The 27,789-nt window shown below is 42.7% G+C and overlaps 2 protein-coding genes across 3 annotated transcripts in view; one reads left to right on the top strand and one right to left on the bottom strand.

Annotated features, from left to right (window-relative positions):
- PLA1A (phospholipase A1 member A) overlaps nucleotides 1–8,188 on the top strand; it is a 35,076-nt gene extending 26,888 nt beyond the window's left edge. The window contains exon 12 of the mRNA XM_088794178.1: nucleotides 7,856–8,188. Within this exon, the coding sequence (XP_088650304.1) occupies nucleotides 7,856–7,868 (13 nt within the window). The 3' untranslated portion in view covers nucleotides 7,869–8,188. The remainder of the gene's footprint in view (nucleotides 1–7,855) is intronic.
- Nucleotides 378–20,173, bottom strand: POPDC2 (popeye domain cAMP effector 2). 2 transcript variants are annotated; one of them, XM_019729665.3, is made up of 4 exons: nucleotides 19,229–20,173; nucleotides 14,895–15,003; nucleotides 9,317–9,864; nucleotides 378–3,371 (listed from the first exon to the last, which is right to left on the bottom strand). In XM_019729665.3, the coding sequence occupies exons 1-3, from the start codon at nucleotides 19,717–19,719 to the stop codon at nucleotides 9,358–9,360; spliced, it is 1,107 nt and encodes a 368-aa protein (XP_019585224.3). In that variant the 5' UTR covers nucleotides 19,720–20,173; the 3' UTR covers nucleotides 378–3,371; nucleotides 9,317–9,357. The 2 variants fall into 2 exon arrangements, with proteins under 2 accessions (XP_019585224.3, XP_019585225.3); XM_019729666.3 differs by having other exon boundaries at nucleotides 9,456–9,864; nucleotides 19,229–20,170.
- Nucleotides 20,174–27,789: the final 7,616 nt, after the last annotated feature.

Raw genomic sequence — 27,789 nt, 5'->3', positions numbered from 1 at the left:
TTGTAGCATGTATCGGAATTTCCTTCCTTCTTAAGGGGCAATAATGTCCATAAGCTACATTTTGTTTATTGATTCATCCACCAATGGCCACTTGGGTTGCTTCCACCTTTTAGCTATAGAAAACAATGCTTCTGTGAATACGGGTGTGCAAATATCTGTTAAAGACTTTTTTTTAAAAAACCTAGATAAATGTGCTTTGAAAAAGAACTGCTGACTTGCTGATTCACTCTCCACCGTAAAGGCAATTTCTCCGTTTGGGCCCAGTCACCCAGGTGACCGGGAAAGAGAGCTTTGGCCTTTGTCCAGGGTGTGGAAATGCAACCAAAGGGACAGGTGATGCAATGTGAATACTGTTAACCTAAAAATAAAAGCCAAAGTGACAGGCAACAAGCATTTATTTGAGACCCAAAAGAATAGCTATTTGGGAAGCAGTGATTCAGGCAGAAAGTCAAATAGTGTTTCAATGAGGAAATGAAGGCAAGAAGTATTTATGATAAAAGGAAGGGGGAAAATTACATGAATGGAAGCAAGGAATTTCTATAAATGCAGATAAGCTCACATAGTGATGCTAATTCTAAAGAATGTCTTTAATAATTTGTGTGGTAGTCATAATGCCTGCTTTCTTACTGTGTTTCCAAACAGTTGTTTGGGATCCGATGTTGTTTTAGGCCCAGTCCAAATGCTATTTTGCCCAGTTCTAACATTCCAAAGTCTTGAGGCATCAGGTGTGCAGAGTTCAGTTCAGTTCCTTGGGATGGCAGCTCTGACTCCATTTTAAAGTGGCTCCATTTATATTCTTTTTCACAATACTCACATCCATGCTTTACGTTCTGCTCTGTCCACCACAGTCAGTAGGAGAATGACATGCCTGAAGAACCTAGATGTCCCCCAATAGGCAGGCGTGGAGCTCTGTTTTATTTTTTCAAAACCCAAACCCCTCTTTTCTTTACTCCCTCCCTTTACTCCGCCCGGGTTCCCAGTGAGACAGTCTTACCCTGAGCTGTATTAGGCTGCATGTCCCGTTCCTTCGGCTTCATGTTTGTCAGCCTGTGAGACATTGCTCAGCACACTGTTCTTCCTTAGCTTTCCCCGCTGCTCGTTGTTTCAAAGGGCATGTAAATTATATTGTGCTTCTGTGGTCAATATGATGGTCTTTCATGCGGGTTGGCGTTGCACTGAGGTGACCTGCTGTTTTCCCAGTTTTGCTTTCGGGCATGACCTGGTGTTGCTTTGGGTCAGTATATGCATACTTGAAAGAGCTTTCAGACTCTTACATTTTATTTCGCTTTCCATCCGAAAATTTAGATATTACCATAAATGGAAAACCAGTTTCCCTTATCATATATTAATCCTAAAAATAAGTACCATGAGAACACTGTTTAAACTTTCAACTGGATGTTGTGGCTTGCTGAAGGCTCAATGCCCTAGGCCTGTCTTGTTCTTATTAAGAAGGGAAGATTAGCAAGTATGAGAGAGATGTCAGAAACTTATCAATACCAGAGACTTTCTTCTCTATGTAATCAGTGGGTTGAAAGACAAAACATGGATATCAATCGCCCCATGTAATGCCTTAAAACCACCTTGCCCAATGTGGGGTACACCGCCCACACTTTGGGAAACCTGGCTTTAGGTCGGTGGGATACGTGTAGGGATAGGAAAAAGGGAGATGCTAACAAGAAACTCTGCTTGATGGCAGAGCAAAGGCAGAGTGTGGGTGTCACACCCACGTCACTCGCGACCTCTGCTGAGATCTTTTTATGAACAGAGACAATTACAGAAGTAATTCAATAGATTCACCACCATGTGTAAGCCATTGTGCTAAGCATTCCAGGAAAGAAGGAAAAATAATGAACAAGAGACTCAGCTCCTGCTCTCAAGTGGCAGGACCAGTAGGATTTCCAGAGCCTTCTTCCCTCGGTTCTCTCTAATCTGAAGATGTTCAGTTCGTACCACAGCCCAGGACTGGGCTCAGTATTCCAGGTGACAGACAGCCGTCGCCCCACAGAGCATAGCAGGAGGACATTTTCACTTGTTCTTCATTGTCATTCTCCACTCATCCAGCCCAAGAGTCACTTTAGATGAACTACAACTCTTTTAAAAAATTGTATTCTTCTTAATCCAGCTTGAAATCTTTCTTGGGGAGTTGATTTTTGTTTGAACCTGATTTAACTTTCCATGTAACCCAATTTTATTACATATTATTGTTGTAGTCTCTCCAAGTTGTCAGGAATTTTTCATATCCTGATTTTATCCTCAAGAATGTCGATCTCTCCCTCCAAGCTTTATGTAATTTTTATATTATTTACATTTTATTACATATATAATATATACGTATATTTATATATGACACTTTTATAGACTTCTTTTCTACATCTATAGCGAAGAACTTGAACGGAGAAGAAGGTCAAGGGTGGAGTCCTACCTTCAGAAACATCCTTAAGATTAATCAGTGCTCTGCAGATGAACCTTCACATATATTTCTAACTCATGTTAATCTTGAATACTTACATATTATGAGAAAAGTTTCAATACTTTATATTTATAATGATCCCCTGATTTAAGAGAGAATATGATTAATTTAACTTTAGCATGACTTGATTCCCAGGAACCCAGGCAGGCTCCTAGGAATTGCTACTTTATTTCCTAAGTATATACAAGCCACAATTTTAATAATTTGTTCCTGGACTTTGCTGGGAATCAGCATCAGACTTCCTGATCTCTAATTTTAGGAATCTCTGCTTTCTCTTTTTGGTTGGTGGAGCAAATGTACTCATCAGCTCCTAACTCTCTTCTCTTTGGGATTATTTCGTAATTATTGAACAAAGACCCCGTCATCCCACAAGGTCTTTCTAAAGCATGACAGTGATTCAGAGTCTGGGTATCAGGATTCATTTAAAGCAGATTGGTGATTTCTTCTCAATCTTGGTCTTCATATTAATTCCTCCCACCAAATCCACCCCACCTTACTATATATGTTTTAAAAATTACAAAAGCAATACATGTTCATTGTAACAAGTCAAACTATAGACTTATAGTTGCCATAGCCCTGAGGTAATCCATGTTAACAGCTCGGTGTATGTCCTTCCACACATTTCTCCAAGTTAATACAAATATATATACATGAAATGGTTTTTTAACAAAAATGAAACCATAGCACACATATAACTCTACAATTTTCCTTTGTCATTTAACGATATATCATGAATATCCTTCCTGGTACTATACATACATTGAATTTATTCACTGGATGTTTAATATTCTACACTGTGGATGGTCCACTGATCCTCAAAGTTCAGGAGTGTGGACTGGAGCCAAGGGGGCCTGTCCCATCGACGTAACTTGAGAGCAGCTCTGGGGAGGAGTTCTAGAAGCTGTGGAAAGAAAAAAAGGGAGGATTTCAGCACTATGGCTCCCGATAGCTTGCCTAACTTCACAGAGTTCTCTTATTTACTATTATTTTTTCACCTCTACCAATTCCCAATGTTTTAACTGTATCCAATGCCTAACACCATTAGGGGCAGTGTATCTTTGAATCATTTCATTCTAGAGTTTTAGGACAGGTCACCTATGAAGTTATATAGTTCAATCCTTGTATTTTATAGGCAAAGAGACCAGGAGATCAACTTCTGTTGCTTCCTATGAAGAATCTATAGAACTCTACTTCTTATTTAACATTACTGAATGAGTTTTTAAAAACACTGTATAGAAAAATGGCGAGCTTTATAAGACCCCTGTTTTTTATGTTTACAAAGCTAGGGGTAGGTAAACGAGGCCTGTAACACATAAGAATAACCTGGGAGTGAGAACAGTTACAGGCTGCTGGGAGCCAGAGGGCAGGGGCGAGCTGCTGTCTCTAATTACCCGACTGAATGTGGAGGTTTGGCAGGTCAAAGGTGTTACCACCCTCTAGGGACCCAGAACCCGAGATTCCAGGCATCTCCTGCCTTGCCACCTTCAACGGCAAGTTTTCTGCCCCAAGAATCTTTATAGGTTCTGTGAGAAAAATGCTGTTTAACAACACTGGCAGCTTCCAAAGCACCTTACAGCCATTTGAGAGGGAAAGAGACTGAATCTAGTGTGGTGATCTGTCTCCTCTTGAGCAAATAAAGGAAAACAGATGAAGGTCTGGCCATGGCTTACTTATTTGGGGGTGAGGAGCTAGTGTGGGTTTTCTTTGGGCCTACACATTTTTGCTGTTCCTTTTGTTGTCAGAGGATCCTGCCAATTGCCACCTTCCCTGGAAAGCTAGACTGAGGAAAATAAAAGGGAAAATCATGTATCTCTGACAAGGAGAGAGAGAGAGAGAGAGAGAGAGAGAGAGAGAGAGAGAGAGAGAGAGAGAGAGAGAGAGAGATTGCTAAATAATTCTACACACATATAAAATAAATACCTTATACATTAAACTAGTGCTTTGCAACTTACAAACTGCCTTTATATATTTTATCTCAATTACTCCCACACAGAAACCTGGTAAGGTAGACAGAGGTGGCATGTCTACCTATTAGTAGGTATTCATTACTTATTAGAGTATTAGGCCTGTTCTGCAGATGAGGAGCTGTTGTTGATGGTGGTTGCGTGGCAGGACTAGAGTCAGATCTCAGAATCATAGAATCAGCATCACAGGGTTAGAAGGCACCTTAATTGCAAAGGCCTAAGGCATCCTTCTCTCAGAGCCTGAATCACTTTTAAAAATCTCTGAGATGACTTCTTCTGGTCCCTGCCTGAACTCTTCTAATGATAAGTAACTCTCCACTCTGTAAGGCAATCCATTATAACTACTGAGTTGAAATTCTTCTTATAGCTTTCAGCCTTTAATGCATTTCTGTTTTTAAGAACTACACCACACTAAGGCTAATTCTAACTTCCCTCTTTTTAAAATTTGAAGATACTGTGGGGTGGCTGGATGGCTCAATTGGTTAGAGCGAGAGCTCTGAACAACGGGCTAGCTCTGAACAGGGTTGCCAGTTCGATTCCCAAATAGGCCAGTGAGCTGTGCCTTCGACAACTGCACTGAAGACAGAGAGCTGCAGCTGAGCTTCCGGAGGGGCAGCTGGAGGGCTCAGTTGGTTAGAGCCCGAGCTCTCAAGAAGGTTGCAGGTTCAATTCCCTCATGGGATGGTGGGCTGCAGCCCCTGCAACTAAAGATTGAAAATGGCCACTGGACTTGGAGCTGAGCTGCGCCCTCCACAACTAGACTGAAGGATGACTTGAGTTGGAGCTGATGGGCCCCGGAAAAAACACACTGTTCCCCAATATTTCCCAATAAAATTTATAAAAAAAATTTTTTTTGAAGATACCGTGTTTTCCTGAAAATAAGACCTAGCTGGACCATCAGCTCTAATGCGTAGCTTGGAGCAAAAATTAATAAAAGATCTGATATTATATTATATTATACCCGGTATTATATTATATTATATTATATTATATTATATTATATTATACCCAGTATTATATTATATTATATTGTTATATTACATTATATTATATTACACCCAGTCTTATATTAAAATAAGACCGGGTCTTATATTAATTTTTGCTCCAAAAGATGCATTAGTGCTGATGGTCCGGCTAGGTCTTATTTTCGGGAAAACACGGTATTACTCTTGCCCATCTCTTGCAGATTAAACATCTTCAATTCTTTCAACTTTTACTCATGATTATTCATGATGTGATTACCTGGCACAATGCCTGAAATATATAGTAGATACTCAGTAAACGTTTGTTGAATTGGTTCTCTGGCCCTTGGTACTACCGTGTTTCCCCGAAAATAAGACCTAACTGGAAAATAAGCACTAGCATGATTTGCAGGATGCTCGTAATATAAAATAAGCCCTAATGCGTCTTTTGGAGCAAAAATTAATATAAGACCCGGTCTTATTTTCAGGGAAATACGGTAGGGCTTATTTTATATTACGAGCATCCTGAAAAATCATGCTAGGGCTTATTTCCGGTTAGGCCTTATTTTCGGGGAAACACGGTATGTCCTGTTTCTGACTTCCTTTCCTAACCACTATTAGCTTCCATGTTGTAATCTTTTATTTATTTGTTTATTTAAAAAATAGAGCGAAACAATATATAGTTTTTACTTTCAACCACAGAGTTTTCAGAACAAATTAAACGCATAATCAAAATTGGCCAAATTTCAGACAGCTTTCAATTACTTTGTGATAGTGGACTCATTATCGGACTTAACTGACCACTTCAGAGATGCATTCATTGAGCAGCTCCTATAAGTAAGACACAAAAAGGAACACTGTGGAGAGTGTCCGTAGAATAAAATGGGAAACTTCTCATGAAGGCAGGGTTAACGTGGGGTCTAGCTGCACGACCTGCATGAATACACTACCCATCAGTACTGCTTTACTTGTTAAAAGAAGTAGCCCTCATTTGTAGTTCAGTTCTGGGCACCTCAAGACTAAACAGTGTACTCGCTTCAAAAAAGAGCTGCAGTGGAAGGTCTATTTTTAGTGGGTGTTAAATTGGATTGGCATGAGGGGCAAGCACTGGTGTCAGTATAATGAAGCTGTGTCATTTTCAATGATGCAGAATTCAGCCAGCTTCCTGCCTCTTATCTAAGTGCTATGCCGGGATGAATAGCAATGAGTTTACAAGTTGGGTAACCAAAGAGCCAAGGAATAGATGATGGTGAATCATGCTTTACTTCATAAAGGAAACAATAGTGAATTGCTACCAATCGCAAGGGACTATGCTTATTATCACAGTAATAACCCTCGAAGGAGTTTGATGGCAAATAAGTCAAACCAAACACCCAAAAACACCATTCCAGGAAGGGATCTCTGGCTTAAATTATCCCATTATCACAGACCAAATTGAAAAGCACCTGAAATTTGGCAAATGTGATCATGTTTTCAAGTTGTTCTGAAAACTCTGTGGTTTGGAAGTAAACAATATGTTTTTTCTTTTCTATTGCTTAAACAAACAAACATTTAAAAACCTACTCTGTTTCTATTGCACATATCAGTGCTTTCGCAAGTGAATTATATTAGCAGTTTTCTCATCTTGAGTGTCAGAAATGACTGAGTTTGGAAAGGGGCATTTCATATGACAATGTTAATGGTGGAGGACCATGGAGACTGAGCTGTGACCTCCTGTCACATAGAGCAACATCTGCACTGTCATCACATGGTAGGTGACAAACTCTGTTCACAGGTACAGAATGGAGGGAACTTTGAGTCAAGCAGAGCCCACCACCCCGCAAGGAGGAAGACAGTGTGAGGTCACATGAGAAATCGCAGGGAAATGTAGCAGAGAGTTCTTGCTGAAAGACACTCCTGTGTCCCAGTCCCATCACACCGCCCACTGACTGCTTCCCCTTCCTCCTCTGAGCAATTCATCCTTGGCCTTCTTTCATAAACCCAAGAGGGCCTTTGGGGGCCAACTGGTCCAACACACGCAAATGAAGTAAGTGAGGTTCAGTGAGGTTGTGTGGTTTGCAAACAGTAGCAGAAAACAGACATAGAAGCCAGGACTTTGGGCTCCCTGTCTGGGTCTCTTTCTCATTTACCATGCTGCCTGCCTCCTAATATTTGGGGAAACTCATGCCTGACATGTGTAGCCACCTACAGTTGGGAATTTTCATACCTTCCCTTTGAATAGTTTTGTTAACAGGCAGAGTGAGGGGTACTGCTCTTAGAAGAGTCAGGATTAAAAACTACATTAGGGGTACAGGATGGTTTAGGAGGAAGAATAGATAGAGCATGGCAGGAAAGTGGGGAAAAAGGAAAAGAAGGTAATTGTTAAATACACGAACAATAAAAAGGAGAAGATACAGAGGACAAATATAAAGAGGGGAAATTAAGTGAGAAGAAGAAGCAAAAGACATTTTTCTTTTTAGGAGCAGCAACTGAGGCAACCAGGGACTGAGCAGAAGGCAGAAAGAAGGAAGAAAGAAAACAACAGATAGAATCAGGAAAAGAGAAGGAAACCAGGAAGAACATGAGAACACTGAGAGCTGATATGAGTTAAAAGTAGGTGAATTGGAGAAAGAGAGGGATAATCCTCCCGTCTGGAAGGGTGCTGGATGAATAGGGAGGTGAAGATCCGCACAATGGGAAAGAGACGATGAGAGTGGACAATGCAAATGGAGGAGGTCAACAAAGTGAAGTCGGGTGCTAGATAGATCCTTGGAATGACCCCAGAATTAGCTCACCTATGGTTCTAGGGGCACTGGCACCACAGGACATGATACATTCCACATCTATGAAAACAAATATCTAACCTCTTGTCGCTCACCTCTTTTACCTGCTTTATCATTTATATTACTTGTGTTTCAAAATATACATTCAGTCATTCACCTCGTGTAGCCTGGAAACCTTCCTCACCATGCTAGTTCCTCAGGAAATTTGTCAGTGCTTCCCGAAGAACAATGGGTCTCTTAGGGCCTGCCCGTCCCCCCTTCCTTGTCCCCCCCCCCACACACACACACTTGGAAATGCCTTCCAAATTGAAAACCGTGGGATTTTCCTCAGGATAAACCAGGCCTCCACCATGGCTGTGTGGAGTCCCAGAGGAAAATGTCACAGCATGTGACAGCAGGGAGGGGGAACATGAAAGCAATTTCCCAGAACTACTCAGTACAGCCTTTCTTGTAAACTCATCTGATCTATGGGGGAAATCCTGCATGTACCACTAGGCCCACCCAGATTCGTGCCCACCCCACCTTACACAGGTGTGCTTTGCAAGGAAAACCAGACCACTGTATACCCATCCAATGAGTCACATTCAGTCAGAGCAGCATTCAGTTCTCTGCCTGAACCATCAGTACTCTCCACCGGGTGTGAGGAGAGCAAGGTGGGGACCTTTTCCTCCCAGGGTTATTAGCCTGTATCACAAGCCTCTTTGAAATACGCAATTTTAACAAGTAATTGCACAATTCAGGCTAAATAAAAACTGTTTTCCAGAGCTGACTTTATGTCAGGAAGAACCAATTGGAAGTAGCATCATGCCAGCTTTGTTTTCCCCTTTAAAACGCATGCCACAAATAAAACCCCTTTAGCACAAAATGTGGCCTTAGCTATTAGCTCAGTCTTGCGAAACATTTAGCAACCCATCTGCTTGCTCAAAATGTCAACCAGGCCACTTTCCAAAATGCAATCACACTTAGTAAGGAATGCATTTTAAAACCCCCTCATGCCTCGCATGCACCTGCAGTGAGTTGCTATCAAGGTTTGATTAGTGCGACTTTCTGGGCGTCCTCTGAGAGGACAGGCGCCGTGAAATTTTTTTCTGTCCTTACAAGCTGAGTTAAGGCCACCTGTGGGGAGGAAGGTGTGGCCGAGGCCCTCTGAGTACTTACACGGGATCCTGAGCGTGGCCGCGCCCATGTTAGTTCTCCCCTCACCTCATGTACTCCCCATCACTCCTATAATCCATGAGCGATTCTGATCCTGACACCTCCTCAAAATCCTCCAGCACCAGACTGCTGGAGTCCTCACCCAGGATGCCGCTGTCGGGCCGGGACATTCTGGCCCGGGAAGGAGGCGCAGGAGGGTCGGCGGCAGCTGGAGTGGGAGAGCAAGGGGGCGCTGGCCGGACATTTGTGGGCGTGGCCCGCGGGGGGGCCCCAGCTGCCTCCGGGACGTCCTCATCCTCTTCGGTGGACTCCGGCCCTGGATCTGGGGCAGCTGGACCCAGGACGTGGTAGAGGCTGGGGAGACGGATGTCAAAGCGCAGCCCAAACTTAGCGAAGAGCTTGTCATTGAGGCCGTAGAGTTTCTCCGAGATGTCATAGCCCAGCAGGGCCGAGAAGAGGCGGGAGATGTATCGCTCTTTGGCCAGAAGAAGGTGGAGACTTTTTCGGGGCCAGGAAATGTAGCTGCATGCGGTCTCGGCAGTCAGAGTGACCTGAGAGGGGTCATGAGCGGAGAGTGAAGGTTTAAATTTAAAAAATGTGTCCATGTTTAGCAGAGAAACATACAGTTACTTGTCAAAAGGCTGCACTTACATTGAAGAAGCTGGGGGAGTTCCCCCTGCACCCCCATGGCCTTGCCTGGAGGAGGTCCAGCAATGACTGACTTGTGTGCACTGATGTGTGTGTGTGTGGGGTCCTTGTCAGGAGCCCTGGGATCAGCCATTCACTCACTGGGCCCTCATACTTTGGACCCTCAGTTTCCCCATCTGGTCTCATTTCATAATCTATGGTCCCATGGCTGATAACTCTAATGCGTGCAGAAGGGTCTGAGTCTGCTGTGATTTCAAGAGAAAGAAGGTGCCTCCTAGTGCTCTGGTCAGAATTGTGAGGACAGCTTGTTTTAAGAATAAAGAAGGGTAAGTAGGGATGCAAAAAGAGTAGGAAAGCATTCCAGTTAGAGAAGAGCTTCTGATCCGATACGCCAAACTGCAGCAAGTAGACAGAGCGCTGGCCTAGGATTCAGGTCCGTGAAGTTGCTCTTGGCCTGACCACAAGTAACCAGACAGATCTGATTAACGTCAGAAAAAAGCCATTCAGAAAGAGGAACTCTTCAAAGAACAAAGTCGAAGGGCACCCCACACCCCCATTGATTTAGTCATCTAGGAATTTCTGAGCACTCTATGTTCCCATGATGCAAAGCTCAGTTACACCTGCAGGGTAAGTAATGTGGGCCCAGCACCCAGGGGATGCTTGATAAGTCCTTGTTAAAACAATGATGAGTGGTAAAGCTAGAGTTAAAATGGAAACATGCTTAAGATAGTAAAGGAAAAGGGTATAGAATCACACAATTTTTGATAATCTAATTGGCCAAAATACTTGTGAAGTGAGATGGGCGGCAGAGTTCATGATGAAGATGTGTGAATGGAGACAGTGGAAATGATGATGATGATAGCAGCTAATACTTATTGAGAAGTGACTCAATTGCCAGGCATTGTGTTCTTTATGTGGATTATCTAATTAAAGGTAGAGTTGACTTTACAAACATTCTTTGTTACAGATGCTATACAATCCTTTTAGTTCCTGTGTTACCTACCAGGTCTCCCATAGTCTCCTCTCCTTTCCCTTCCCCTCTGCCGTAACGCTCATCCATTTTCTTCACTCATGTCCTCCTCTCCACATCTCCCTGCCTAATCATCAGCACTGAAGACAAGGCTTTAAATCACCTCATCAAGGCCAGAAGCTAGTTTAAAGCTCCAGCTTACCCCTTTACCAGCTGCATGACATCAGACATAAATTACTTAATCTCTCTGAGTATGTTGCATCATGAGAAAGAGTTCTGAAAGTAGTAAGTACACATGATCTGTCCATTACTAACAGTTTAGCGAGTGGTGGTCACTCTCTGCCATACCTGGTACTTCAGAGGCGCGTACTAACAATTCCCAAACAACACATCGGAGTACTGAACATGAGGCGGGTGTGTGTAAGAGCTAATCTGGACAGAAACAACATCCTTAGAGCTGAGCAGAAAGACCACAGGCATTCTTAGGAACATGCTGCTACTTCTTCCATCTCAAAATAAATCAAAATAAAAAGTGAGAATCCTTTTCTTCACCTCACTTCCTTGTTTAGCTATCACTCCATCAGTTTGCTCTCCTTTTCAGCAAAACGCCATGAAAACGTTGTCTCTACTTGCTATCTCCAACTCCTTTCTTCTTCCCCTCTGTTAAACCGGGAAGGGGTTGCCCCTAGCAATCCACAAACTCTGTCCCTGGTAAGGTGACCAATGACCTCTAAGGAACAGCGTCCGTTTTCATGGTGTTTAATACTGTGACCACTCCCTCCTCTTTGATACACTTTCTTTACTTGGTTCCCAGGATACAATACTCTCCTGGTACAATCTCCTGATTACTCCTTTTCAGCTTCCTTTGCTGCTTCCTCTTTTTCTCTCCAACTTCTAGACACTAGAATATCCCAGGGCTTGGTTCTTGAAGGCCCTCCTCTGTCTAAACTCACTCACGTGCTGATCTCATCCAACCCAATGACTTTAAATACCATCGGTATGCCAACAACTCCCAAATTGATGTCTCAAGCTTAGGCCTCATTCCTTACTTCCAGACACTCAGGTATCTAACTGCTTGTGTAGCACCTCCATTTGAATGTCCATAGATGAAGCAAATCTAATATATCCCAAATTGAACTTCCTCTCTTCCCCCCAAAACGACTCTACTGACAGCCTTTCTCATCTCAGCTGATAGCAGCTTCATCCTTCCAGTTGCTCAGGGCAAAAGCCTGAGAGTTTTCCTTGATCCTCTTTCTGTCACACACTCCATCCAATGTATTAGGAAATCACTTTAGCTCTATCTAGAAAATATATGCTCTGGCTCTACATGATGTGGCTTCTTGTCATCTCTCTGGCTTCCTCAACTGCTATTCTGTCCCCACCCTGTCTCTGTCCCAGCCACACTGGCCTCCTTTCTGTACATCAAACATGCTAGCCCCTCCCACCACCGGGCCTTTGCACTGGCTCTTCCCTCTCTCTGACACGCTCTTCCCCCAGATATTCACAGAGCTCACACTGTCACTTCCCTCACGTCTTTCCTCAAATGTCACCTGCTCTACAAAGACATCCATGACCCTATTTAAAAGTGCAACTTTATCTCCCTTACACTATTCTATTTTTTAAAATAGCAGTTATGATATTTTAACATATTACATTATTTACTTATTCATTATGTCTATGGCTTATTTTTTGTCTCTCCTACTAAAATGTAAATTGCCTGAAGGCAGGGACCTTCATCCGTTCTGTTCACTGATATAGTCCAAGCATCTTTAACAGTACCTGGTAAATAAATATTACTGAAGTGAATGACTGAATCAAGTGAAGACCATCCATTCTGTATGTTGTTAAACAACCTAGTGTCACTTTCTCATGTCCTGTATATAAAATCCTTCCCCAAACGTCTTTAGTAAACCTGTTTATTGACTGGTTCCCACATACATAGTATGTACATGTCTGTATGTTTGACAAGCTTTTTCTTTGATTCTCAGTTTGATTGAATGGATTAAATGAGATTACATATGTAAAGCAGACTTAGGTACAGTAAAATTGAGAAGTGTGATGGAATGTTGAGTCATTTGTGGTAAACACAATAAGAATTATGATTCAAGCAGTCACTGAAGATTGCCCTTAGTCAACAAAGACTACGTAATTGCAAAAGGCAAGGACAAGATGAACTATAACTCATGACACTTGACATTTGCAAAGAGGAAATGGGACTTTTCACAGCCAATAGCAAAAGTGTGGATCTCATTGCTCCCAAATGAAGTGCACACTAAAAATATAAATGGGGGGAATATGACAGTAACTACATTCCAGGCTGAGAGGCCATCTCGGGTTATAGCCCTTCCTTTCGAGCATAACTTAGGGGAGGACACCCAGCTTACCCACCACCTGTTCCTCAGTGTCACTGTCAGAAACAGAGCCTGGGCCTGCTGTCTCAGGATCTGAATCAGGCCTCCTGGAGGTTCTTACAGACCTGGGAGTTCTCAAAGGAACTGGTAGATTGGTTGGAGAGGGGTGTGTGTGTGTGTGTGTGTGTGTGTGTGTGTGTGTGTGTTAAGATAGCAGCTTGATCAGAGGGAGTCTATGGCTAGTGGTCCTGGCAGTGGGATCAGAATTGCCTATCAGCCTATGTCCTCACAGAGCCAAAAGTCAGGGTGGAACAGAAGCAGGCCAAGCCAGATGGCACTGCGTGACATGTGTCTATTCTGGGGTTGGCTCATATGCTAGCCTGAGGAACTCCCTTCCTGATAGAAGAGAGAGGTAGGAGACAGATGGAACCCAGTACTGATGAACTATCTGGACAGGGGAGCCCCTGTAACAGTGTCCATGTGTGTGTAAACTCCACTCTCCTGGGGATCCTGCCATTTTAAAAAAGAACATAAATAGTAGAGCCAGGCAAGTTGGCTTTGCCATTTTCTAGATCAAGAACTTGGGCAAATTACTTGATGTTTTTCAGCCACAGTTTCCTCATCTGCAAAATGGGGTAGTAATAATGTCCAACCCAGAGGATCGTTATGAGAATCAATAAGACAATATAATATGTAGTTCTTGCCACATGTTAGCCATTCAGTAAGTGAGAACTACAAAGAAGGTAGCTGAAGTCTGAAGGATTGGCAGGGAAGAGAGTAGGGGTCGAGCAGCCAGGCTTCCACCTTGGAGTGTGTATGTGAATGCCTAGTGGAGTCCTCTGAGACACCAACTGCCCATTGCCTAGCCAGTTCAGCCAACCTTTATTATACACCTACTATATTCAAGGTACTGTCCTTTGGAGCCTGGAGATAGAGAGAAAGAGAAGCCCAGATTTCTATCTCAAAGAGTTCATTGTGTGGAAGACAGAAAGGAAACCAGATCATCAGAGCAGAGACCAATATGTGCACCAGTCAGCATAAGTAGAAGGAACAGAAAAGGCACACAGGCAGGAATAATAAGCTGTAAGGAAGCTGGAAAGGCCAATCTGGGCAGGCTTCAGAGGAAGTGAGATGCCATAGCTTCATCTAGAACAGGGAAATATATTTCTGATGGAAGGGACAGCAGGGCCACAGCATGGCCATTGCAAAACAATGTGTTGTGTTTAGAGAAATACTACTGGTTCAGTATGGCTGATATGAGCAAAAGGTGTGAGGGGGGAGGGGCTGGAGATATGGCTGCATATCACTAAAGGTCTTAAGTTACTCTCTAAGGAATGTGTGTTTTTACCTTGTAGTCACTGGAGTCTTCTGGAAGAGTTTTGGGCATAGGAGAGTCATGGCCCACTAATCAGGGGTCAGTACCTCCCTACTCCACCCCACCTTTTCCAGGAGCCCAGGCATTCTTTCCACAGAAGGAGAGTGCTCCCACCATAGCATCATATCGGCTGTGGTTTCAAGGACAGAATATCCGAGAGGAAAGATGGGGGTAGGGGGATATTGCTGAGTTACAGTGGGATGGGATGGGGGGTACCGCCATGGCGTTCCCTGTTACCTGGAACACCCCCTCCTCAGAGGGCTGCAGCGATTCCCACTCAGGAGAGTCCATGAACTGGTAAGGAAAGATGTAGTGCAGAAACTGCCCATCCTGGCTCACACGAACCCTGGGAAAGGGAGAGAAGAGACCGTGTGGGAAAAGGGGAATGGCTACCCAAGTCCTCTTCAAAGTCCAAATCACATACTAAAAAATGGAAAATGATTAGCATCCAGTATGGGTTTTCCCTCTTTTCCCCAGAAAACTCAAAGTTTTAGCTTCAACCTCTCTTCTAACGTGAGTTACACCAGGGAAGAAGGGATCTCTATCAGGCCAGGGTCTCAGACAAAAAGATCTCCAAGATTCATCCTGTCTATTCGGAAGGAGCTATTGTTCCATCTTTTTGGGAGCTTTATTGTACTAAACACAGTACCTCCTGTGTTCCTGGAGGTCTGGCAATGCAGAGATGTGATCCTAGCTTTTGAGGATTTCACTATTTAGTGGAAGTCACAGGCCCATAAATAACTGGCTGCAAGTCAATGTGTGCTATTGTGGAACAGAATGGAGGAGGGACAGCAATTAGTTATCTTCAAGCGGCAGAGTTCTCAACGATGACGTTTCAGCTGTTTTGAAAGATCAATAGGAAACTGAGAAGCAAATCAGGATGGAGATGGATGGACAACTGGGAAATCCAGTGTGCAGTCTGTTTTCCAAGATCTACTTTTTCCCTTCCTCCATACAACTGGTTTTAGCCGGGTTCATGGCTGCCCAGCTGGACTACATTTCCCTACCTCCCTTGCAGCTAGGTACAGCTATGTGATTAAGTTCTGGCCAATAAGATATTAGTACTCCAAGTCTGGCTCCTAATGAATGCCTAGTTATATATGTGTGCATACAAATTCCTAAAGATCATCATCAATTAATAAGCTATTGCCTATTCTGACAACCTAAAGATGGAAGACAGAAAGGAATGTAGATCTCAAGCCAAGCCAAGGATATGGTGTCAGCCCATAGTCTCTGATGGCAGGAACACACTTGCTCCTACAAGACCAGGTAATATATATATTTAGATAGCCAGGCAGAATTTCCCTGAGTAATAAAAGGATACAAGAGAAAATGAAGTGCCATGGTCTCCTACCTCATGGAGCACCTCCTTTGTTCCTGGATATTTGGAAATGGGTATGATGTGATCCTTGCCTCTAAGGATTTCACAATTTAGTGGAAGTCACAGGCACATAAATAATCAGCTGCAAGTTAGTGTGTGCTATTGTGGAATAGAATGTCTTCACATATTCTGTTCCTTCTAGATGGACTTCTTCCCAAGCCCCACCTTCTCCTCAGGTCTCAGCTTAAACACTCCCTCTTCCAGGAAGTCTTGTTGGACGTCCCCAGAAAAGTTAGATTCTACTGGTTACGCATTCTCATTGCCCTTTGCAATTCTCCTTGGAAATATTGTGTCTATTAGTCACCACTATGTCAAACATTAATTGTTGACTTTCTTGATAGACTGTAAGATCCATGAGTATAATGACAATATTTTACATACAGAGGGAGCCAAAAATATGTACACACATTTTAAGAAAGGGAAAAACTATTAAAATTGTAATGCTCAATATATACCAATAACAAAAGATGAATACAAGTCACGGTTGACTTCTGCAATTATAAGAGGTGCTCAAAGTGGTTACCATCCGTGTAATTTTAATACAGCTTTTTCCTTTTTGAAAATGTGTATACATTTCTTTGGCACCTTCTATATTTTAACACTGAATCCCTAGTCCCTAGCACTCTTAATAAATATTTTTGGAAGAGGGGAAGGAAGAAAGGAAGGAAGGGAGGGAGGGAAGAAGAGAGGGTCAGAAGGATGGAAGAAAGAAGGAATGAAGGATTGAACAAATTGACTCGTGCCACCATAAAAGAGGACCAAAATTTCAAGAAAAAGCTTCTCGAATAAAGGAAGAAAGACAACTGGAGAGAATGAGGCTGCTGCAGCATACATTAGATCCTCACATCATCTCCTGAAGCAAGGAATCTAGCCACTCAAGTAAGCCACCAAGGAGTGCCATTTCAAAGTATGAGTAACACCTGATGAGCTGGCACGGCTCCTGGAAGCTATTTAAATTGGTATACTACATCCTTTGTCATGTGAGTCTCTTCTTCCTTCTTGAGCTCCTGGATGGACAAGCAATTTCCTCCTATGTGAATAGCTTAGACAGTTAGTTGCATGCTCAGGAGGCAGTGTATGAGGGAATTCATGCTTTGAATAATATATGAGAGAAACTGTCTAATAGTAAGCACAGCTTAACAGGCGCCCTTTGATAAACTTTGAGGAAGTCACTCCTGAGTTCTTTATTAGAATAAACCAAAAAGGATATCTGAAGTTTCAGCAAAGGGCTCCAGATGAGAGTCTGCACATGAGGTGGGAGAGCTGCACAAAAAGCCCCCGCTTCCCGGCAAGGGGTTTTTGTCTGCTGCTTCGAGGTGTTCGGTACCTCACTATAACCAGCCAAATGTACACTGATTCTCCTTTAAAACTGGAGCCTGGTCATAGACCAGAAGCTATTAACTTAGCAAAGTTGAAACAGGATGACATTGAAAGATAACAAAACAAAAACTCTTACTCCAAACCTTGAAAAGCAAGAGAAAAAAAAATCAAAAGTCTAATTTCTGACTTGGGTTTTTGATGCTAGGAAAAGCCACGCTGAGGGAGCCAGCCACCCTCTCCCTTTCACAGGGAAGTGGGCTTATACAAGTTCATGGTAAATCTGTCATATAAAAGATACCTGAATCATAACGTATTTCCATAAATGAGCACCATACATGTGGAGTGGATATTTCTCCCACCAATCTCAATCCCCTCCTTTGAACAGAGGAGCTACAAGGAGCAAACAAATAATATCATGGATTTCATGAATGAGTACGTTTCCTAAATTGTTTTTATTTTAAGCATGGAACTGTAAGTGGCAAACACGTTGTCCATAGTCATAATGTATTTGTATTTATACATGTTTTTGTTTACAAATCATTGCATTTGTTTACACTTCAATTCACTCATAATAAAATAAAATTTCTCCCCACAAAAACGTAGTTTTTGCAACCCAGAACCTTTGAGTCCAAACAAAATAAAAATATGTATACATAGCACTTTCGATTCTATACATTAATACATAAATGCAGTACCATCATGATCGTCAAACTCATTTTTTTCCCCACTGTGTATTTGGCGGTTTTACCTGGTTTCATTCTTCTCCACTTTGGAATCAGAGCATTCTGATTACGATTTTATTTTTTTCTACTGCATTCTTTCTTTTGGTCTCAAGAAAGCAGGGTAGGAAATTGAAGACAAAGCTTTTGAAATACTTTGCTGGCCTTCCTCAGAGTCAGCCCAAGTGCACAAGGCTAAGATGTTTACTGTTTGTTGCTCAGCCCTAACATCGAGTCCCTAAGGCACTATTTCAAAGCATCCACAGTTGCCTACCGAATATGCAGCACAGAGCCCCGTGGTGTTTATTCAGGAGATACTGGCCAATGGCTAGCACTCCACGCAGGCTGACTGAGGATACACTGATCCTGACTAAGACCATTTCTGCTCATGTCTGACTGTCAGCCTTCTTAAAAGGAGTCAGCCAGGTGTCTCCACCAAATCCTCAGAGAGACACGTGTGGGCATCCCTACTCTTCCCTCACTGTCTGGCCCTCAGATTTACAGTATCTGACTTCTTGGCCAGTAAGAAGCTCAATAGAGCAACTGGGAATGGAAAAGTAGACAAGGGGAATTCCCTCTCTATACCTGGGTTTATACAGCATGGCTTTACCACAGAGTCTGTACAGGGTCTCCCCAACATGCCCTGGCAGGGAACAGGGATTACAGGAAACCCCCTCTGTTTTGGCACTGGTCCCTGCACGTAGTTGGCACTTAGCAAATGTCGAATGCATATGGAGGGAACAAATTAATCTTATTGAAATGTTCGGTTTTCCAAAGCTTACAAAGCTGTTGCTGCAGCTTAGGCATGACATGCGGCTGTGTGTGTGTGTGTGTGTGTGTATGTGTGTGTGTGTGTGTGTGTGTGTGTGTGTGGTGGTCATTTCAGACCCAGGCTCAAAAAGTACTCACTGCACACCTCCCAGCTGCAGGGGCACATACAGTCCTTTGGGTCAACGAAGAAGATGCGTCATGATCTAGTTTCCTGTGGGAAAATACTAAGAAAGAGGAAGTAAAGCCATGCTTAGAAAAATCCATTTGGTTTGTTTAATTTGCCACATCCTTCCCTCAGTGGGAGGGGACACTCAATGGAAAGGCACTCACTGAGAAGCGTGGGCAGAGGAAGAAGTTCTGAGCAGTGAACAGTAGCTTACCGGCCAGAGAGCAGCAGGGACAGGCGATTGATGGGCGTCTCGCCCTCCACGGCATAGGTCTGCTCAGTGGCCAGAGTTAAGACCTGCTCCTCGCAGCAGTGAACAATCTCCTTGTACGCCTGCAAGGGCACCTGCAGGGGCAGGTACAGTGTCCTGTAGAGGAGAGCGAACTCCTCAGGAAGGGTGTCCTCGTGCAGGCGGAATACCAGATGTGCCAGCTGGAGCAGGCAGGCTGTTGTCAGCAGTAAACTCCAGAGGACAATGTCCAGGCCACAGGCATCAAACCAGCCCCATAGCACACAGCACAGGTAGCCTGTGCCCAGAAAGCCAAAGAGGTAGAAGCATCCATATACCCCACTCCCCCCCATGAAGCCCAGGAGCAAGAAGCAGTTCGCCAGATGGTAGACAGCTCCTTCCACATCCTGCTTCCAGCCAGCGCACACGGGCCCCTGCCAGAGGAGCTGGCCCACCGTGCTACTGTCGGTGCTCATCTCCAGGGCGTCTCACAGCCCTGCCGGCTCTAACACTGTCCTTGCATAGGAAATGCAGGAAATGGATTAGTCTGTCCTGCCAGGTGTCTTCTCACCTCCGGCTTCTCACCACCAGCTCCACCTTTCCTGAGAGGAATGCTTCCAGCAGCTTTGGTAATGAATGGCAGAACATGGTATACACTTCATGGAGAATTTAAAAACTATTTTTTCCTCTCTCCCTCAGCAAGGCTCTGGCACTGCCGGCAGAGGTCTGGCGCGCTTCCTTGGCTCCAGGATACTTAAGCCAGTCTTCTCATTTGGCTCTTAGCAGAAAACCAAAGTTGTCCCGAAGAAAGGCTAGGACTAGGCACCTGAAAATGTCAGCAGTGAAGGATAATAAAGGGGCCACATCCTGCTCTCTGTTGTCCTCAAACAGAATGAGGAGAGCTCAGCACGGGAGGCACACTTGTGTTCTATTTGGAATGCGTTTCTCTTGGCACCGGAAGAAAGGGTGACCCCAGATGGATACCATGTTTGGAATTGGAATCCAAGAGGTACTGGCAGTGAGAAAAAACAGGCCAGGCACACAGACAGGCTGGCAGAGCACTTAACATAGCTCCCCAGAGGACAAGATAAGGCCTCAGGGCAAGAGAGGTAGGTGGAGGGGGCAACGGAAAAGTGAGCACAGAATTTACAACACCTCAGGACAACACGCTGTCCAGGGCTCCCTGTGTGGAGGGCTGGGGATCTCCTCAGGGAGGACACATCGAAGTAGGAAAGTATGGGACTCTTATCAGAAAAAACCCTAACAGTGAGAACTAGAAAACCTCTCGGAGGCCTTTATTAAATCTCATTGTGAATATCACTAGGCATTTATTTGACATCCATTAAAAAAAATAGCTATGGAAAGCAGCTTTTTGCATTCTAAGCTGACTTCCCCTTGCATATATCTGGATCGAGTAATAGTTAATGCAATGGTAATACCATCACCCTGTCCACCGCAGTAGTGGCAATGTATAATAACTACCGCCTATTAAATACTTACGGAGTGCCAGACCTAGATTAGGTACTTCATACACATATCAGTTAGTCATCACAACAACCCTTCCAAATAAATATTGTCTTCCTTCTAGATATGAAAGAAACTGAGGCATAGAGCGGTAACAAGTTCCCACAGGTAGTGTAAATGGCAGAGTCAGGATTTGAACCCAAGACTTACTGCTGTGTCCCAAGTAGTTTGCACAGTAAGTGGAAATACAGGACTAGATCCATGAATCCCAATTCATCTCCCTCCCCCTGCCCGCAGAAGAATGATGACGTCCAAGGAACTTCTGGATGAACCTCGGGTCTACATTGAGTCATGAAGAAATAAACCTGAAATATGCAAACATCAAACTAAGACATGTCCCTCTGACTTCCAAATGATTTCTTCATATTTTTTTCCTTGCTACTGTTTAGCTCTCACTACCATTACTCCTGTTGCCCCTGAGGTACAGAAAGTGGGGGGCACCCAATTATATTCCGGAACTATTCAAGTGCTCAATCCATAGGGACTTTTATTATACTGCTAATAACCTAACTGTAATTAGTGAGAAATTGTCAAATATGCCGAGTAGAGGCTTTCAACTCAACAAATATTTATTGAGTTCTTATGATAAGCCAAGCACTTAGAGAATCAAAGATTCCCAAGAGCTTTCACTCTATCAAGGGAAAAATATGTCAAAAACCAAGGGCAATTCAGTGTGGATGCGTGACAGCTGGGTTAAGTTTAAAGACAGGAGGCAGCCTGGAAGAAAGGGTGGCATAAAGGAAGGAAGATTTAAGAGCTAACATTTGATTCAAGGGGTAGGGGTTGAATTAATCAGGTAGGTAGAGCAAGAAGATCATTTCTAGTGGTGAGAGAAGCAGAAATGAGGCACAGAGGTGTGAAAACGCATGGCAAGTTGAAGGAAGCCAGATTTTTTCTTATTTAATTAAAATCAACAAATGTGCATCTTGTTCCCTCCTTTCTAAAGTTAAGAGGGAGGGAAATTCAGTGGTAAAGGAGAAAAGCTAGAGTGCCTGGAGAAGGAAAGGCCTCCCCTGGAGCCTCCTTCACAGCGACGGTTTGGATCTGTGATGTCCTTTCAGCAGTGCAGTTTGGGGATTTCCATATGCTGCTTTCATGTCACCTGCCTGCCTCCCAGACAAACCACCCACTTTAACGAGCAGCAGCTGCTCATCCCTCCACCTTAGTCATGCACCCCTTGTGCTGCCAATGCCGCTGTCCCTGCCAGCTGCGAGCAAGGAAATCAGAAGCACAGGAACAGAGAAGCAACCAAGGCTTACCCAAGATAGGATTTCAAAGCAGGTCATCTTTCTCAGGAAGCCTGAAGAATGGGCTGGCCTTGACCCTTTAAAGAGACAGGCAGACCCATTGACTACTGTTCTCAGCCTGCTTTCCTTGTCAATCCACACATGTGCTCCTCTGAGCACAATACTAACATTTATCAAGCAATTATTGTTTCCTCGTGTCATCCCATGATACCGTTTTTTTAATGGAAGAAACAGGCTCAGGGAGGGTAAGGAACTTGTCCAAGGTCACAGAGCTAAGGACTAAAGCCTAGGCCACTGTGATTCTAAATTCTTTGTGCTGTGCCACCTTGCTAGGTACTTTTGGGAATTTATATGTATCCATAGACAAGCTCATTTATTGTTACAGGGGATTTGAACATGTTGCTGGGGTGGCATCATGGGTTCGTAAACCCCACCTGCTGCCTGCAGTGATGGTGACACAGATGCTTGTAGGATAGAACCTATGATGGGAACACAACAACGGAAAGTTGTATCTTGTTTTTAAATACAGACTCGATAGAAGAGGAAAGAAAAATTTGTGTCACAATGGTATGTTCTTATAAGGAAATCCACAAACATGCAGGCAGAAGCACAGTATCTGGGGGAGAATAAAAGGAAATAAACAGAGGTCTCATTTGTTGAGTCTACTCAATTCAATAAGCATTTATTTAGGGCAAAGTGTGTGCTCCAAGAATAGGGGATATAAAGATGAGCAAGACGATTATCACCTTCAAGGAACTTTTGACCTAGTGAGGGAAGCTGACCCAGAAATAACTATTATCCAGTAAAGTAAGTATACTTGGGACTCAAAGGAAGCACTGATGGGGGAGCAAAGAATTCAGGAAACCACTGCAGGGAAGGTGACATTTAAGCTGGTCTAAAAAGATGAGTAGGTGTTTCCCAGCTAGGGAAGGGCATTCCAGAAAGGGAGAACAGAATGTGAAGTCAAGTCCAGAAGTAAAACAAAACTATATGGCATATTCTGGTAAGAGAACAGCTTGCTGTAGGTGAATCAAAGGGAGCAGCCGGACATGAGGCAGGAGAAGCAGGCTGGGGCCTGATTACGAAGTCATCTAGCTAAACAGTGCCTTGCCAAGTGTGGTCATGAACCATAGTGGTCTGTGAACTGTTACTGGTCTATGATGAAATAAGGGCAGAAATTAAGAGCAGTTAGACATTTTTATAGCAATTTGACAGAGAAACTTATGGTCTTTGAATTTAATGAAAACTTTGGGCTTTTATCGTGTCTTTAAAAAATTTATATATATAAATTTATATATGTATAAATTTTTCCTAGTCTCTGTCTGTGAATTGGAAAAAAATGAAGCTGGCTCTTCACCACATATAATTTAAACTCTGGGCTTGAGATTAATGCTCTCCTGTATAGACATTAGAACGGAGGCTCCAGACACATACTGCCAAGTTGGCCTCAGGCAGCCACTACAGGTTGCCTATCCTATAGCAACCTTCGTTTCCTTAGTTTAGAAATAAGACTGGTCAAAGACAAGCATGAGATCCCATTCCCATTGATGGCAAAAAGTTTAAGGGTGGGCATGTCACCAACGAGATATGAGGAAGTGTGTGGGAGCTTCTGGGAAAAAGTATACACAGTTCCTCACACAGTCGGGAGGTGCTTCCGGGCTTGAATACAGTTGTGCGATAGTGTGACGTTAGAAGCTACCATAGCCATGACACGATATGCCTAAGGATGAGAAGGGTAAAGAGCAGAAAAACAGAACGAGCCTCAGTTCTTCAGAGCATTATTGAGCCATTGTCTCAAACCTTGACCTTTCAACCTCCAGACTTCAAGACAGGAAATATATTTATTTCTTAAACCACTGCAGCTGGTATTTGGTACTTGCGGTTGAATGCATCCAGATTCAGATGTCCCTGATCTCCCTAAGGACTACTTTTCATAGAACAGTTCTCTGAACAGAACAGTTGTCTAGTTTATGAAAACTGAACATCAGACTACTTAACGTTTTACCAATAATTTTCTCCCAAAAGGTTGAGTGAACTATGGGAGGAATTGCTCCTCTAAACTCAGGATGACTTGGTTGTTAAGGGAACAAAATGGGTTAGTGGTAAACTGGTCACCTACTCAATATCCATTTTTCTCTTCCTCCTTGTAACAGAATTAGTTTTGCTTTAACTAACTTACACATGGATCCCGGGGGGGTGGGGGGTCCTGTTTAAGCCAATTAGATGACATTCTGCTGACTATTATTGGTCCATAAAAATACATATACCCTAATTTGGCTCAATCAGACTAAAAAAGAGAACTCATACCTGGGGAATCGTTTTTCTTCTGCAAGACTTGAACAATAACATATGTGATTGCCTTCATCAGTCCTGTAAGTAAGAGCTCTGAGATGAAAATAACTTGAGTCATAGCATCACTGAGCCTGTTATTGCACACAGAGCTTGGCCTAACTTTCCTTGCTGAGGATTTCCTGTTACTTGCTGTCAAAAGCTCCATCATCAACACAGATGGAACTATAATCTAGCAGTTTTTAATAGTTCAATAAACACTGGATATAGTCACACATTCATAGCCCTGAGAATTCAACTTTATATTTTTATAGCTTATATAAATATGCCCACTAGGCTATAAGCTCTTTGAGAGCAGGGTCCATGTGTTACTAAGCTTTGTTCATCACTTAGCACATAATTGGCATAATGTATGTATGTCCTCAGTAAATGTTGAGTCAAATGTTGAGTCTTCCCATCTCGTTGAGGACAAGATGTCTGATTCACACATGGATACTCAACACCCAGGGCAGCTCCTTTAATGATTATGTACTGAAGAAATGAACTTATGACACATGATGTTTATATTAGACACCTGATACAGGAAAGAACATTGGGCCTGAATTCTAATGACCAGAGCTCACATCCCAGATCACAAGCTATTTGACCAGAGCAACTTTCTAAACTCTCTGAATGTCTGTACTTACCTGAATTTCTGTAAAATGGGGGTTATAGTTTTTCCATCAGACTTACGGAAGGTATAGTTATCCTAAGGTAGGCCTTGCCTAGGGACACGATCCTGTTCTCATCAACCTTCATCAAACAGTTCAAGTTTAGACAAAGGGAACCAATTAGAGAGAATAGTGTAAATGTATCTTTAAGAATTGGGGAATTATTGTGAATAGCAGAGGCTTAGCACAGAAGTATGTCAGAATGTGGTGGTCACCTGCTGGGAAGCTAAGTTTTTCATTTTCCAATTTATGGTGGTGACATCTCTTATCATCAGTACCAAAATGATGCACATGATCTTTGGGAAGACGTAAGCACTAGGGAAGGATGGGCAGGTCTCATGAGATGTATCATTAACTCTGGCAGATGAAAAGAAGGGTGCGTTAGTTCCTTTACAAATCAGGTGAGCATATCAAACTGGCAAAGGTTGAAAAAAAATAACCTTGCTAAGAGTTTAGGGAAATAGGCACCCTCAGATACTAACACACAAAGGGTACCCCCTTTCTGGAGATGAGTCAGGCAGTACTCATCCAACGCCTTGAAAGCAACATAGCCTCTGGCCCATCCTTAGCTAGTGATTAGTAACGGATGCTTGTAAAGACTTTCCTATGAAACTTCCACTGCAGTATTATGGAGTAAAAAAAAAAAAAAAAGTACAAAGAGTGCATACATGCAGAAAGAGATGAATGCCACGAAGGTCACAGGTAGTGGCTCTATTGTAGACTGGTGGGATTTCAGATTTCTTCCTTATGTTTCCATAAAACCAACAAACAAAATATCCCCTGCCTCCTCCCAAAAAATCAGAATTAGGTTACCTGGTATGTACTTTATACAAGAATAAGGTCCAATTCCTAGAATGGTATATGACATACAGTAGGCATGCTATAAAACACTTGTTTAATGAATAAATGTACAAATAGGGAATTGGTTAAATTATGGTAAGCCACAGAGCAGATTTATACATAGCCAACACGAATCACATTGTAGAACTATACTCATTGATGGTAAAACATATTAAGGAAAAAGGCAATTAATATTATGAACTCATTAAAAATATGTAGCATAGAAAAATGATCTTTTTGTTTTAAAAATGTATAAATGCCTATGAAAAATCTGGAATAGCATACATCAAAAATTAACATTGGGTGATAAGGTTATGAAATTTGTTTTTCCTTTTTGCAGTCCCAGGATATATTCAAGCAGCGTTTGGATAACTATCTACCAGGGATCTGTATTAGATGAAAAGTTGGTTCATAGCTGTCTTAGCAGTCCAAGATTCTATTTCTTTTTTTTTTTTTTTTTTTTTTTTTTTTTTAAGATTTTATTGGGGAAGGGGAACAGGACTTTATTGGGGAACAGTGTGTACTTCCAGGACTTTTTTCCAAGTCAAGTTGTTGTCCTTTCAATCTTAGTTGTGGAGGGTGCCGTTCAGCTTCAAGTTGTCCTTTCAGTCTTAGTTTTGGAGGGCACAGCTCAGCTCCAGGTCCAGTTGCCATTGCTAGTTGCAGGGCACAGCCCACCAACCCTTGCGGAAGTCGAGGAATCGAACTGGCAACCTTGTGGTTGAGAGGATGCGCTCCAACCAAGCCATTCAGGAGCTCAGCAGCAGCTCAGCTCAAGGTGCCATGTTCAATTTTAGTTGCAGGGGGAGCTGCCCACCATCCCTTGTGGGACTCGAGGAATTGAACTGGCAACCTTGTAGTTGAGAGCCCAATTCAACCGGCAGCCTTCCGCGTTAGGAGCACGGAGCTCTAAATGCCTGAGACACTGGGCCGGCCCCAAGATTCTATTCTTGACCTAGAAGAATGCTCCCCAAACTATAAAGTGTGTATTAAAATAATTATATCCAAATATTCACGTGAAAATATGAATATATAATCAGAGAATGTTAATAACACTAAATGCTAGATACTGTGCCAAATGTTTTATATACACTATTTTAATTAATACTTGCAATCTTGTAAATTAGGTATTACTACTATTCCTGCTTTTTTTTCTTTTAGATGGGAAAACAGACTCAAAGAGGTGATGACTTGCTTGAGGTCACATAGCCACCTGTTGAAACTAAGGCTATCACACTTCAAAGCCATGCTCTTAATTAACTAGGAAGGAATCCTAAGGAATAATTTAATTCCGCTGCTTTATCTCATATAAGGGGCAATTTTCTCATCACACAATGACATTGAACACTATGTATTCTTATGTTCCTCAGAATCTTTTGTTGAGATTTGAAACTCAATTTACTTAAAAGACAGAAGATGACCAATTGTTTCATTAGCCCTTAAGCAACTAACAGGACCACAGGGTTGCTATAGTAAGCAAAATACACTGTGTTCTACTCCAGGTATCACCACCGCGTAGCATAGGGCTATTTCATTAGTGACTTATTTGTACCAATTCAGCCTCTGGCTTGGGCCAATTTCTAACTAATAAGAGACAACTCTCTCTGGCCCCTGGGCATTAAACTTATGATCTTAGTCTATCCTACAATATAACTAGCCAGTTCAGATTGTGTCAAACAGCTGAGATCTTCCAAGCCAAGGCACTCTAATGTGGTTCAAAATCTAAACTAATTGCTTCTCCAAAAGAGAGTAGTAGTAAAGAACAACAATAAAGATTTAAAATGTTAAGACTGAAGGCTTGTCCAGTTCTTGACTTTAAGTTAAATGAAAAATAAAACCTTGAATGAGAGGACATGGCGACCACATTCATTCCAAATTGGTAAAGGGTTATATTCTCACTTCTATGCGCCTGATTTTGGAGATGTCACTGGATGAG

This window comes from Rhinolophus sinicus, chromosome 17 (genome assembly GCF_057876585.1).
Source record: "Rhinolophus sinicus isolate RSI-liver-muscle chromosome 17, RSI-T2T, whole genome shotgun sequence".
Classification (NCBI taxonomy): domain Eukaryota; kingdom Metazoa; phylum Chordata; class Mammalia; order Chiroptera; family Rhinolophidae; genus Rhinolophus; species Rhinolophus sinicus.
This window is presented reverse-complemented; position numbering and strand designations above follow the sequence as displayed.